This window comes from Penaeus vannamei, chromosome 35 (genome assembly GCF_042767895.1).
Source record: "Penaeus vannamei isolate JL-2024 chromosome 35, ASM4276789v1, whole genome shotgun sequence".
Lineage (NCBI taxonomy): Eukaryota > Metazoa > Arthropoda > Malacostraca > Decapoda > Penaeidae > Penaeus > Penaeus vannamei.
In genome coordinates, this window is record NC_091583.1 from 15,824,901 (window position 1) to 15,837,400 (window position 12,500).

General features: G+C 45.6%; 1 protein-coding gene across 4 annotated transcripts in view; it reads left to right on the plus strand.

The window, feature by feature from the left end:
• LOC113804681 (homeotic protein antennapedia) overlaps positions 1-12,500 on the plus strand; it is a 417,805-nt gene that overhangs the window by 328,268 nt on the left and 77,037 nt on the right. For all 4 annotated transcript variants that reach the window (XM_070114345.1, XM_070114344.1, XM_070114343.1 and 1 more), the window contains one exon: positions 4,775-5,444. In XM_070114345.1, the coding sequence (XP_069970446.1) occupies positions 4,877-5,444 (568 nt within the window). In that variant the 5' untranslated portion in view covers positions 4,775-4,876. The remainder of the gene's footprint in view (positions 1-4,774; positions 5,445-12,500) is intronic.

Below are 12,500 nucleotides of genomic sequence, written 5' to 3' on the forward strand. Positions count from 1 at the left end.
ACGCAGCCTTCGACAATCCGCGTGTCGGGGGCGAACGTTAGTGCCACACGGGGGGCCTTACTTGGTGTTGGTGGCACTGTGTGGTTCGTGGTGCCAGTGGCTTAGTGGTGGTGGTCAGGCCGTGTGGAATGAGGTGACAAGACCGAAAACTTTTGCCAAGAAACGCGACACCGAGAGATAGCTTACCTTGCCTTGGGGAGGAAGTTTTTGTTTCTTTCTCTCGTTCTTCTTCTTCGACACTTCAAACGGATATAAACAATATGGTTTGTGTATTATTTCTTTCACTTGGTTTTGATATTTCACTTTACCTTTTTTTTTTATTCCATACGAGGGTTTTAGTGTCACGAAAAAAAATATAGAGACATGATATACTCCTTCCCTTTTTATGCGACTTGCGTTCGTCCTGAGTCCCTGGGAAACGTGTGGTAGACATGCAATCCCAGTCGATCATGCAGATCTTCATGGCATTGTGAGTTCCTGCCAGTTCATGCACGGCGCGCTGGTGCATGGACGACGAACAAGTGCCACGTACCTGTATGACGATGCTATTAATAACTGTCACGCTGTCACAACTGCCGTAGAGATCATTGCTGGCTGTGTCACCCTTCTGTCACGAGACGCTCGCTGAAGCTTCATGGCTCATCTACTGTGCGGATGTGTGTGTGTGTGTGTGTGTGTGTGTGTGTGTGTGTGTGTGTGTAGGTGGGTGGGTGTGGGGATGTGTGTGTGAATATTTGTGGGTGGATGGGCGGGGGAGGTGTGTGTGTGTTGGTGGGTGGATAGATGTGGGGATGTGTGTGTATGTGAATATTTGTGGGTGGATGGGTGGGGGAGATGTGTGTGTACGTGTGTATATAGGTGTCTATGTATGTGAGTTGTTGGGTAGGCGTATATGTATTTGTGTACATGTGTGTGTGGCTGTTTCTGCATGTATGTATAAACCTATTCAAGCATCTTATATATAAAATACCCTCAAAATGAAAAATAACAACTTTGAAAAGCTGAAAAATAACACCCATACAATCTAACCATGAAAAAAAAACTGCTGACCTCTAATGAAAAGAAAAAAACGATACTAATAACGACAACAAAACACATAAAACCAGAAACTGAATTAAAGAGAAACCTAAGAGAAGTGGTGCATCGTGCAAGAACGTTCGCAACACACAAGACGAGGGCGCGAGTGGGTCGTATAATTATCATAGACTTTATTGAGCTCTTCCGCCGGCCTGTCAATGCTGGCCATTATTCACGACGACATCCGGTGTCATTATGACAGGCCTGCCTTGAGACTCGTCATAATGACACTTTTCTCACGTTTCTCGTATTTAGAAGGAAAAGGTGGAGATGGTTTGGGGTGGTGAGGGAGGGGGCTAGGGGTGGGGAGTAAGGGCGCGAGGGGAGGTGAGGGAGGGGGTGAAGGAGGGGGAGGGTGGTGGGGGAGGAGGACGAGGGGGGTAAGGGAGGGGGCGAGGGTGGTGGGGGAGGCGAAGGAAGGTGAAGGAGTGGGAGGAGAGTGTTAGGAAGGTGAGGGTGTTAGGAATAGTGTGATGGTGGTGAGAGGGGGGGCAAGGATAGATGAGGGGGGCCTTGCAGTGGGGCCTTGCAGCATAGGGGTGGTAACATGGGGAGGGGGTGGAGGTAGGAGAGTAAGGGAGGGGCTAAGAATAGTGAGAGAGGAGCTAGTAGAAGGATGGTGAAAGAATGCGTTAGGCTGTGAGGAGAGGGGGCAAGGAGTGATGAGAGAGGGTTTTAGGGGGGGAGGGGGGGGGGAAGGGGTAATGAGAGAGGGTTTTAGTGGGGGTGAGGGTGATGAGAGAGGGTTTTAGAGGGGGTGAGGGGTGATGAGAGAGGGTTTTAGTAGGGGGTGATAATGGGGAGGGTAAGGGGTGGTAAGAAGGGGAATGAGGTTGGTGAGAGGGCGGAGTGGGGAGAGGGCGAAGGGCTGTAGTCAACGGATCTCTGAGTGAACATGGCCTATCTTATTCATCTTGTTTTCTATTATTCATATATTTTCGTGATGCATTTATTTCATGTTTGCTTGATAGCGTCTTTTATCTTATTACTGAGCAGTTTCTTTGTCATTAAGTATGTTGGCGCATATATGTGTATGTATGTATGTATGTACGTGTTGTGTGTGTGTATGGATGCATATATATAGATGTACGTATGCATATATCTATATGCATTTATGTGTTTATGTCTATCTGTATGGAAGTACTCATGTATGCACGTACGTATATATGTAAGTATGAACGCACGTATATAAGTACGGTAAGGTATTTACACGAAGCAAACATCAATTTTGCAATAGGCGCTGAGTGTGATGAGCCCCGCCCCCACCCATTGACACGAACCGGCCTTCCCCGACATGAAATATTACCCCCCCCCCCACCCCCCCGCCAGCCTATATAGTTTGCTAATCAATAATATAACAGCCAAGCAATTACGGAGGTTCAACTGGCCCGCTACACCACATTATATGAACCTTTGGGGCGAGGTCCATGGCCGCGGGAACCAGGTGACTGCAGATGCTATGGGTATGGAGGGGGAAGAGGGAGGGGGAGGGAGGGGTGGGAGAGGGAGGGGGAGAGGGAGGAAGGGTGGGAGAGAGGGAGAGAGGAAGAGAGGGATGGAGGAAGGGAAAGAGAAAGATAGAGAGAGGAAAGGGGAAAATGAAAGAAGGGGAGAAAGAAAGGGACAGGAAGGGAGAGAGATGAACGGGAAGCGGATAAGATGAGAGAAAGAAAAGAACAGGAAGAGAGAAAGGGAAAAAGCAGACAGATAAAGAAGCAGACAGACAAAAACAGAAAAAGAGAAGCAGAGAGAGATAGACAGCCAAACAGAGCCAAACACAGCCAGACACAGCCAGGGACAAACAGACAAGAGCGAGAGAGTGATATCTCCCCCCCCCCCCCGAATCGAACGTAGCGGTCATACCCGACAGCATTAATACCCGCAGCACAAAGTTCGGTTCGGGAAAAATTGGTGTGATCACAGCTTAGGCCGAGTCGTCAGAAGTCCAGCTGGGGTGAGCGGGGTTAAGGAGGGGGGAGGGGAGAAGGGGAGGAGACGAGGGGAGCGCAGGCGGGTGGGGAGAAGAGAGGGAGAGAGGGAGAGTGGATGGAGGGTGGGGGAAGGGAGGAAGAGAGATGGGAGGAAGGGAAGGAGGGAGGAAGAGAGAGGGGTAAGGAAGGGAGGGAGAGAGGGAGGTAAGGAGGGAGATGAGTAAGAGGAAAGTAGGAAGAGGGCGGGAGGGAGGGAGGGAGGGAGATAAGAGAGAGAGGACGAAGCAAAAAGGAGGGAGTGAGGGAGAGAGAAGAGAAAAAGGATGGAGAGAGGAAGGAGGGAGGAAAGAGAGAGAAGAGAGAGGCTCGAGGGCGGAGGGAGGGAGGGGGGAGGGCAGGGGGCTACTGCGACTGTTCACACAAACGTGTTATGGCAGAGCGCGTGGCGACCCCGGGAGATTATGATCGTGTGAATGAGCCGCTCTCTACACCCCCTCCTCGCTCCCCCGCCCCCCTACGCCCCCTGCTCTACCACAGCCCCCACTCTACGAGCTTCCTCCTTCCCTCTCTCTCTCGCTTTATCTCTTTCTCTCTGTCTGTCTGTCTGTCTCTCTCTGTCTATCTGCCTGCCTGTCTGTCTGTATGTCTGTCTGTCTGTCTGTCTATCTGTCTGTCTGTCTGTCTGTCTGTCTCTCTCTCTCTCTCTCTCTTACTTTCTCGCTCTCTCACTCTCGCTCTCGCTCTCTCTCTCTCTCTCTCTCTCTCTCCCTCTCTCTCTTTCTTTCTGTCTCTCTCTCTCACTCTCACTCTCTCACTCACTCACTCTCTCTCTCTCTCTCTCTCTCTCTCTCTCTCTCTCTCTCTCTCTCTCTCTCTCTCTCTCTCTCTCTCTCTCTCTCTCTCTCTCTCTCTCTCTCTTCCTAATATTACAAGCAGCTGTCGCACTCATGGGCGTCATAATGATAGTTTCCACAGATGATTTGACTTCTCTTCATGGTTCCATGGAAATAGTGAATACATGTAGAAGTCCGATATACACACACGCATATATATATATATATATATATATATATATATATATATATATATATATATATATATATATATATATATATATATATATATATATTTTTTTTTTTTTTTTTTTTTTTCTTTTTTATATACATATGCATACATACATATATATATATTAATATATATATATATATATATATATATATATATATATATATATATATATATATATATATATATATAATTGATATACCTTTTTTCCATTACGTCCTCACAAGTATTTTCCTTAAACATTATGCTTAGCTGTCTTTTCATCCCTAGTTTTCCCTACATTTTCGTTAAATGCAATATTTTATTAAATCAATATGTATACATGCTCACACATACTCTCTCTCACACACACATAGACATGTACATTATATTTCCTTTTTCTTCTTTTTTTCTTCTTGATATTGAAATGGATATTGTACATAATTTTGATATAGGAAAAATAAGGATTTGTTATATATGTTATATATATATATATATATATATATATATATATATATATATATATATATATATATATATATATATATATATATATGTGTGTGTGTGTGTGTGTGTGTGTGTGTGTGTGTGTGTGTGTGTGTGTGTGTGTGTGTGTACACATTTTTTTTTTCTAATCTTTGTCCTCATCATGTAACTAACCGCATGCCCTTAGCATAAGCAACGGAGTCCTCCGACACAGCTGACCGCCTTTCCTCCCGCAGGTTGGTTGCGAGCTGGCCGGCGGGTTGCCTGACGCCCCCCCACAACACAGCACCGTGGCTGCCAACTCGGCCCCCGTGGCGGCCTACCCGCCCGCCCCGGACATGTCCCACATGTCCGCCTACTACAACAGCTACCCCGACTACCGGCCGCCCCACCCGCCCGACGAATACCCGGGCGCGCCGGGCGGCCAGGGAGGCGGCGGGGGCGGCGGGGGGCACTGCGGCCAGGAGTACGACCCCCGCATGCCCCCCACACACCCGTACTACACTCAGCAAGGCTACCCGCGCTACCCGCCCTACGACAGACTCATGAACAATTACTACAACGCGCAAACACCTCAGCACCCACAGACTCCACACGGCATGCAACCGCACGACGCCCACGACTACCGCGACCCCTCGCCCGCGGCGCCCACGTGCATGGGCCAGCAAGCGTCCCCGCCCGTGCAGCAGTACTCCTCCTGCAAGATGGCGGGGCAGCAGCAGGGTCCGCCGCAGCAACCACAGCAGCAGCCGGGCATGGATCCGTCCGGAGGTCCTCCTCAAGACACAGCCCACCACATGGCCGCGCAGGAACATGGCCAGGGATGGCCAGCCCAGCAGCCGCAGCAACAAAATACCCAAGCCGCCCTCCCTTCGCCGCTCTACCCGTGGATGAGAAGTCAGTTCGGTAAGTAGAGTCCGACTTTCCCGTGTCAGCTTAGGGCAGGAAGGAAGAACCGGTGTCAGCAGGCGGCCGAGGCGGCGCTGACGGCGACGCTCGCCGTGGCGCGCCGAGGGCCCCGCGCGCGCGCTCGCACTTGTTGCCAGGTCCGCCTTAAGTGTGTGTGTGCGTGCTTGTGTGTGTGTGTGTGTGTGCGTGCTTGTGTGTGTGCGTGCGCGCGCGTGTGTGTGTGTGCGTGAAAGCATTCATTTATATATCAATATATATATGTACATATGTATGTATGCATTCATGTATGATTGTATGTATATACGTATGTACTTACACATGCACGTGCTTATGAAAAATTAAAACATGAATCAGAAATCAAATGAAATATGGAACTTACTAGACACTATGTTCAGTAACGACACTAATACCTAATGAAAAAAAAAATTAAAATGCTAATTGTAAAGAGATTAGATTAATTCCTCTATACACACAAACGTCAGACTGAAGCTGCCGTCGTTCTTGTCATAAATCTTAAACCGCAGAAAACTCTCGTAAATAATAAATGCAGCTCGTAAAAAGTAGAAGTGAAACATCCATAAAACTTCAATAAAAAAAAAAAATAAAACGTGTCGTAAAAAAAACACATATGTCCTCTCTGTCTCTCTCTTTCTCGTTCTCCAATTCTTATTCTCTTTTTTTTCTCTCTTTCTCGTTCTCTCTCTCTCTCTCTCTCTCTCTCTCTCTCTCTCTCTCTCTCTCTCTCTCCCTCTCCTCCTCTCTCTCTCTCTCTCTCTCTCTCTCTCTCTCTCTCTCTCTCTCTCTTTACTTTAAACCAACCTTATAAAAAAGAAGCCGACTGGGAAACATATCTATTCACCAATCTATCTATTTATTTGTATGAATATATAAAAAATATATATAAATGATAATGATAATGATGATGATAATTATACTGATGATAACTGATACAGGTAATAATGATAATGGGAGTAATGATACCAATGACGATGAAAATAATGATAACAGCAACAATAATAATACAAATAATTATAATGATGAAGATAATAATAATGATAAAAATAATAATGATAATAATAATAATAGTAATAATAATAACAATAATAACAATAATAACAATAATAATAACAATAATAATAATAATAATAATAATAATAATAATAATAATAATAATAATAATAATAATAATAATAATAATAATAATAATAATAATAATAATAACAACAACAACAACAACAACAACAACAACAATAACAAGAATAACAACAAAATAAAAGAACGGAAAAAAAGTCACGCGCCCCCAAAGCCGACCCGATCCAGCCGTGGTAAAGCCTTAATCCGAGCCTGGTCAGTGAAACCGTTTATGGCCCGGCTGTAAAGTTGCGAGCCGCCGCCGAACGCCACCACCCGCGCCCGGGCATGTGTGCGGTGGAGGGGTTGGGGGAGGGTGGAGGGTAGGAGGGGAAAGAGGTGGTTGGTGGAGGGTGGAGGTGGGGTTAGGAGGGGGTTGGTGGAGGGAATAGGGGGGCTGGAGGTGGGAAGGGATAGAGGGGGTTGTTGGAGGTGGGAGGGGATAGAGGGAGTTGGTGGAGGGGTTTGGTTGGGGTTGGTGGAGGGTGGAGGGTGGAGGTGGGGGTTTGGGGAGGGGATAGAAGGTGGATGGGAGGGGACAGAGGAGGCTATTGGAGGTGGAGGTGGGGTTGGGAGGGGGGAGGAGGTTGGTTAAGTGGGGATAAAGGGAGTTTGTGGGGTGGTAAGAGGGGCTGAGGGTGTGGGAGGAGAACTGGAGGGAGTTAGTGGGGTTAGAGGCGGTGGGAGAGAGGGTAGGAGGGGTTGGAGGGAAGAGGGAGGGTAGGAGGGGTTGGAGGGAAGAGAGAGGGTAGGAGGGGTTGGTGTAGAGTGATCGAAGAAGACTGGAAAAGTTGGGATATGATGTATATGTGGCGTTCTAAATTTAATTTTAGTTTATTTTGTTTTATTTTGAATTATTTATTTATTTATTATTCATTTAGTTTCTTTAATAAGTTTACCTCTCTTCCTGTCTCTCATTTCTCTTTTTCTTTCTTAGGTTTTGTTTTCGACTTTCTTTCCTTTCTCTGTCTCTCTTTATTCACCTGGTTATTTATCTTTTTATCTCTGTCTTTCTCCCCTTCCTCTCTCTCTCTCTCTCTCTCTCTCTCTCTCTCTCTCTCTCTCTCTCTCTCTCTCTCTCTCTCTCTCTCTCTCTTTCTCTTTCTCTTCTCTCTCTCTCTCTCTCTCTCTCTCTCTCTCTCTCTCCCTCTCTCTCTCTCTCTCTCTCTCTCTCTCTCTCTCTCTCTCTCTCTCTCTCCTCTCTCTCTCTCTCTCTCTCTCTCTCTCTCTCTCTCTCTCTCTGTATCTATTTTCCCCGAAGTCATATCTCTAACTCTATACTATACAAAGAAAACAATTTGAATGAAACGAAAAGTTAAGAAAATATATATCAAGCAGGACATATATAGATCAGACATTTTTCATTCCATTGTGAAAACTGTAAAAAAAGGAAAGAAAAGAAAAGAAAAATCCTAAGACAACATACAAGAATAGAAACAGAAAAAAAGAAAAAAAAAACGAGCGAGGGAAAGAGGAAACCCAAGAAAAGAGTAACAAGACAAGAATACAAACAAGAATAGAAAAGACGGATAAAAAGAAGAAGGAAGAAAGAAAGAGAGAAAAGAAAAGACGAAAGATAAAGGCTTCTTCAGGGGACTCCAATACAATGAATCCACCTTCTGCGGTTTGCCTTCTGTCCCGTCCGGAGGCTGGAGGTCCCAACTTAATTATGGTTCGAGGGAGATCAGGCCGCGACAAGACAGTAGTGGTCAAGGTGGCAGGACTCGTAAGGAAGGCTGGAGGCTGTAGGCTGTAGGGGAAGGTCCTCGGCTACGTCTTCGAGGAGCAGTAGGGTCTGTGACGGTGAAGGTGGTGTGAGGGGTCCTTGGGCTGCGTCTGCCTGGCGGAGAATTCGTATCGTGTTGTTATTATTTTTTTCATCTTTATTTTTCTTATATTTGTTTAGATTTTGATTTTCTTTTTTTTCATTTTCATTAATTGGAGGATATTTTGGGGGGAGATATTTTGCTGAGGTGGGTTTATGTCACAATATTTTTGTACTAAACTGTTTTGTTTTATGATTTGTTTTGGAAATTGCGAAAAGGTGGGGTAGCGTGTGCTTGCCTGCTCCTACTTAGTGTTTCATAAAGGGAAGAAGATTTGAAGTTTTATCTGAAATTTTCCTGAAATAGAATATTTTTTTTATTATTATTATATTTTTGTGGTTTTGCAAAATGAAAGTAATGGAGATTGAAAAGGTTAGTATACAGTTTGTTGTTGTTTAGCATGTTCTGTTACATTTATTTATTTATTATTGTCCATATATATTTATTTGGTTTCTCAAAACTATGTGTATATAACCGTGCTTTTATTGACGTGTATTTAAGGTTTCTGTGTACGTGTGCATGTATGAACGTTTAGTATCCAGTGGTAGAATACTTGCTACATACGAATACAACTCAAAGATTATGATTGCTCCATTCATAAAACTTGATGAGTAACATGCGGTGCAATACTATGACTCATGCTATTCTATTTACGAGTAAATAGAATAGATAGAAAGGATAAAAACACAACGATATGATAAAAGGAATCAGTTTACAAGTCAACAATTGTAGCATACCCCCCCCCCCCCCAGCACTCTCTCTCAGAGGTGGGATGGGATAGGCAGGAAGGAGATAGGGGGTAGGGGGTAGAGGAGGGGGAGGGGATAGGCAGGAAGGAGATAGGGGGTGGGGGGTGGGGATGGCATGGGGTAGGCAGGAAGGAAAGAAGGGGGAAGGGGGTAGGGGGAGGGGGGATGGGATAGGCAGGAAGGATATAAGGGGGAGGGGGTGGGGATGGGATGGAATAGGCAGGAAGGATATAATGGGGAGGAGGTGAGGGGGGAGGGGGTGGGAGGGGCAGACGTGGGTGCTTCTCAGCTCTCGAAAGAACGTGTCAAGGCATATAATTAGTAACGAAGAAGATGTCCCAAGAAAAGTAGAAGTGTCATATCGTGGTCACGATTTCGAATTATCATTGTCATTATTGTTATTTCTTTATATAGAGAGATTTTTTTCTTATTTGAGGTGTTTGTCATTATTATCATTATTTATTTTTATGTGTTTCACTTTTTTATCTGTTTTGTGTGTTTGGAATCTACACTATGTGTCTTTCTGCCTAAGCCGTGGTCACCTCCTCCACCTCCTTCACACCCCCACCTCATCCCTCTATCCCCTCCCCTGTCCGCTGCTCCTTTTCATCCCCTTCACTTCTCCCTCAGTTTAGTACTCTTCTTCTCTTCTTCCACTTCTCTCCTTCTCTCTCTTCTCGCCCTTTTTACTTCCTTCTCTTCTCTCTCTTCTCGCCCTTTTTACTTCCTTCCCTTCTCTCTCTTCTCGCACTTTTCACTTTCTCCTACTATCTCTTCTTTTCCTCTTCATCCTCCTGTCTGAAAAAAAGGAAATAAGATGATTATATAGTCAATTTAAAGAGGGTTTTAGTGATACGTAGATTACATATCAAGTCAGAGATTAAAGCAGCATTTAATATGTTAATGATGAAAACCTGAATTCATTTTGGTTTCGAAAGCGCTATATTGAAGTCCTTTTCTTTACTTTCTCTCTTCCTACTTTTCTTTTTTTTCCTTCTATCCGTTTTTTTTTCTTCCCTTTCATTCCGCTGTTCAGGACTTTATTTCGTTTTCATCCTTCTACCTCCTGACCTTTCTCCCTTTCTTTCTTTACCTCTTTTCTATTTCATTCCCACCCTTCTTACCACTCTCTGTTTCGCCCATCCATCCTTACCTCTTCCCTTTCCCCCTCTTACCATCTTTACCTCTCACTTCCCTCTCTCTCCCTTCCCCCTCTCACCCTCCTTTCCTCCTCTCCCCTCCCCCACCTTCCATACCACCGCTCCTCCTTTCCTTTCTCCCTCCTCACTTCTCACCTCCTCTCCACTCTCCCTCCCTCTCCCCTCCCACCTCCATACCACCTACCCTTCTCCCCTCCTTCCCATCCCCTCCAATCCTCCTTCTCTTTCCCCTCCCCCCTCCCACCCTCCATACCACCTACCCTCCTCCCCTCCTTCCCATCCCCTCCAAACCTCCTTCCCTTTCCCCTCCCCCCTCCCATCTTCCATATCACCTACCCTTCATCCCATCCCTTCCCATCCTCCTTCCCTAATCCCCCTCCTTCCCCCCACCTTCCATATCACCTACCCTCCATCCCATCCCTTCCCATCCTCCTTCCCTAATCCCCCTCCTCTTCCCCTCCTCCCCCTCCCCTCCCACTCAGTTGCAAATGCACCCCCACGCGTGCATATCCGCGAGCCAATTCACGCTTAATCACCGGCTAATAACTAGGGCCGGGCGAGAGAGTATAAACGGCTGGTGTTGCCCTAACGAGCCATAAACAGGAGAGGGAGTAGCGGGGTTAAGGCCAAGTTGAGGAGGCGGTTATTGAAAGTGAGAGTTGGCCGCCGCACGACCCTTGCACATAAACACTCCCCTGGGGTTGCCTGGGGGTCCTTCACCATGGGCGGGGCGGGGGGGTGGGGGAGGGTGGGGAGGGATGGGGAGGGAGGGAGGGGTGGAGGATAGAGGTGGGGAGAGGGAGGGGAGAGGGGGGAGGGAGGAAGGCAGGATTGGCGGCGAGAGGTTAAGTTTTAGAAAACGAGAATAGAGAAGAGAAATAGGAGGAAAAGAAACATAGGAAAACAGCAGAAGAAGAGGAGACAAAAAATAAATGAAAAAGAAAACGTAAAGAGATAAAGAGAAGCAGAAGGAAAAGAAAGAAGACAAGAAGATGAGGGGGGGAAATAGGAAGAAGAAAGTGGAGGAGGAGGACAAAGAGAAGGATTTGAGAACACGTAAGAGAGGATTAAGAACGGCCAGCATCACTAAGGAGACCGAAGGACAAACCAAGCATTAATGTTCTCGACGAAATATGGTAATTAAGGTTTGTAAGACTGATAAAAGTCGAAAATAGGAGAGAGAATGAAGTGATGATAAGGAGAGAGAGCGCAAAAGAGGAGGGAAAAAGGAAGGTTGATAAAAAGGGGAATAGAAAGAAAAGACAGAAAGAGAGAAGCGATAATCTGTGTCATTGCAAGAACGCAAAAATAGGAAGGAAGAAGGAAGGGTGATAAAAAGGGAGAATAGGAAGGAAAGCGAGAAAGAGAGAAGGGGTAATCTGTGTCATTGCAAATTGAAATAGAGATGTTGTCACTAAGGGTCGTTTGAAAGAGCTTAGAGGTGGTATTAGAACGACTTGTTTGGCAGGGTGAGTAGTCGTTGATACGTGGTCGTAGTTCAACGTAGAGAGTTGCCTTTGCATTTGTCAAAGAGGTGTGTGGGAGAGGGGGGGGGAGGGGGAGATGTCGTTGCTTTTGCATTTGTCAAAGAGGTGTGTGGGAGAGGGGGGGGGTAGGGGGAGATGTCGTTTTTCTACCAAGGTTGCCGATTGATAGAAAAAGTTGAGTGTGAAAGAAAGAAAGAAAAAAGGTGAGAATTTTTTGGTTGACGTCGCAGAGAGGAGGGGGAGGGGTGGATGGAGGGAAGAGATGGGGGTTAGACATGAAAAAAAAATTATACATCTTGTTATTTTTTCTCTTTCTTCTCTTCTTTTTTAGTTCCCTTGTTCTGTTTGAAGGAAGAGAAGATAGAAGGGGAGATGGAAAGGGAGGAAGGGAAAGGAAAAAGGAGGACGAAAAAAGAATAAGAGAAAGAAAAGAAAAAAAGAGAGGGAGGGAAGGAAGGGAGATGAAGGAAAAAGGTGAAGGAAGAGAGTAATGGAAGAGAAGGAAAGAGGAAAAGAGAAAACAAAGAAACGGTAGATCTTATGTGTTTCTTGGGAATAATAACATGAAACGAGCCATAGCAACCGACCTTCCTTTTTTTTTCTTTTTCTTCTTCTTCCTCTTCTTTACTTCTTTGGGGTTTCTGGTTGCTGAATTATGGTGTTTGTGTCTGGATCTTTGCTTACGTCTGCCTTTCTTTGC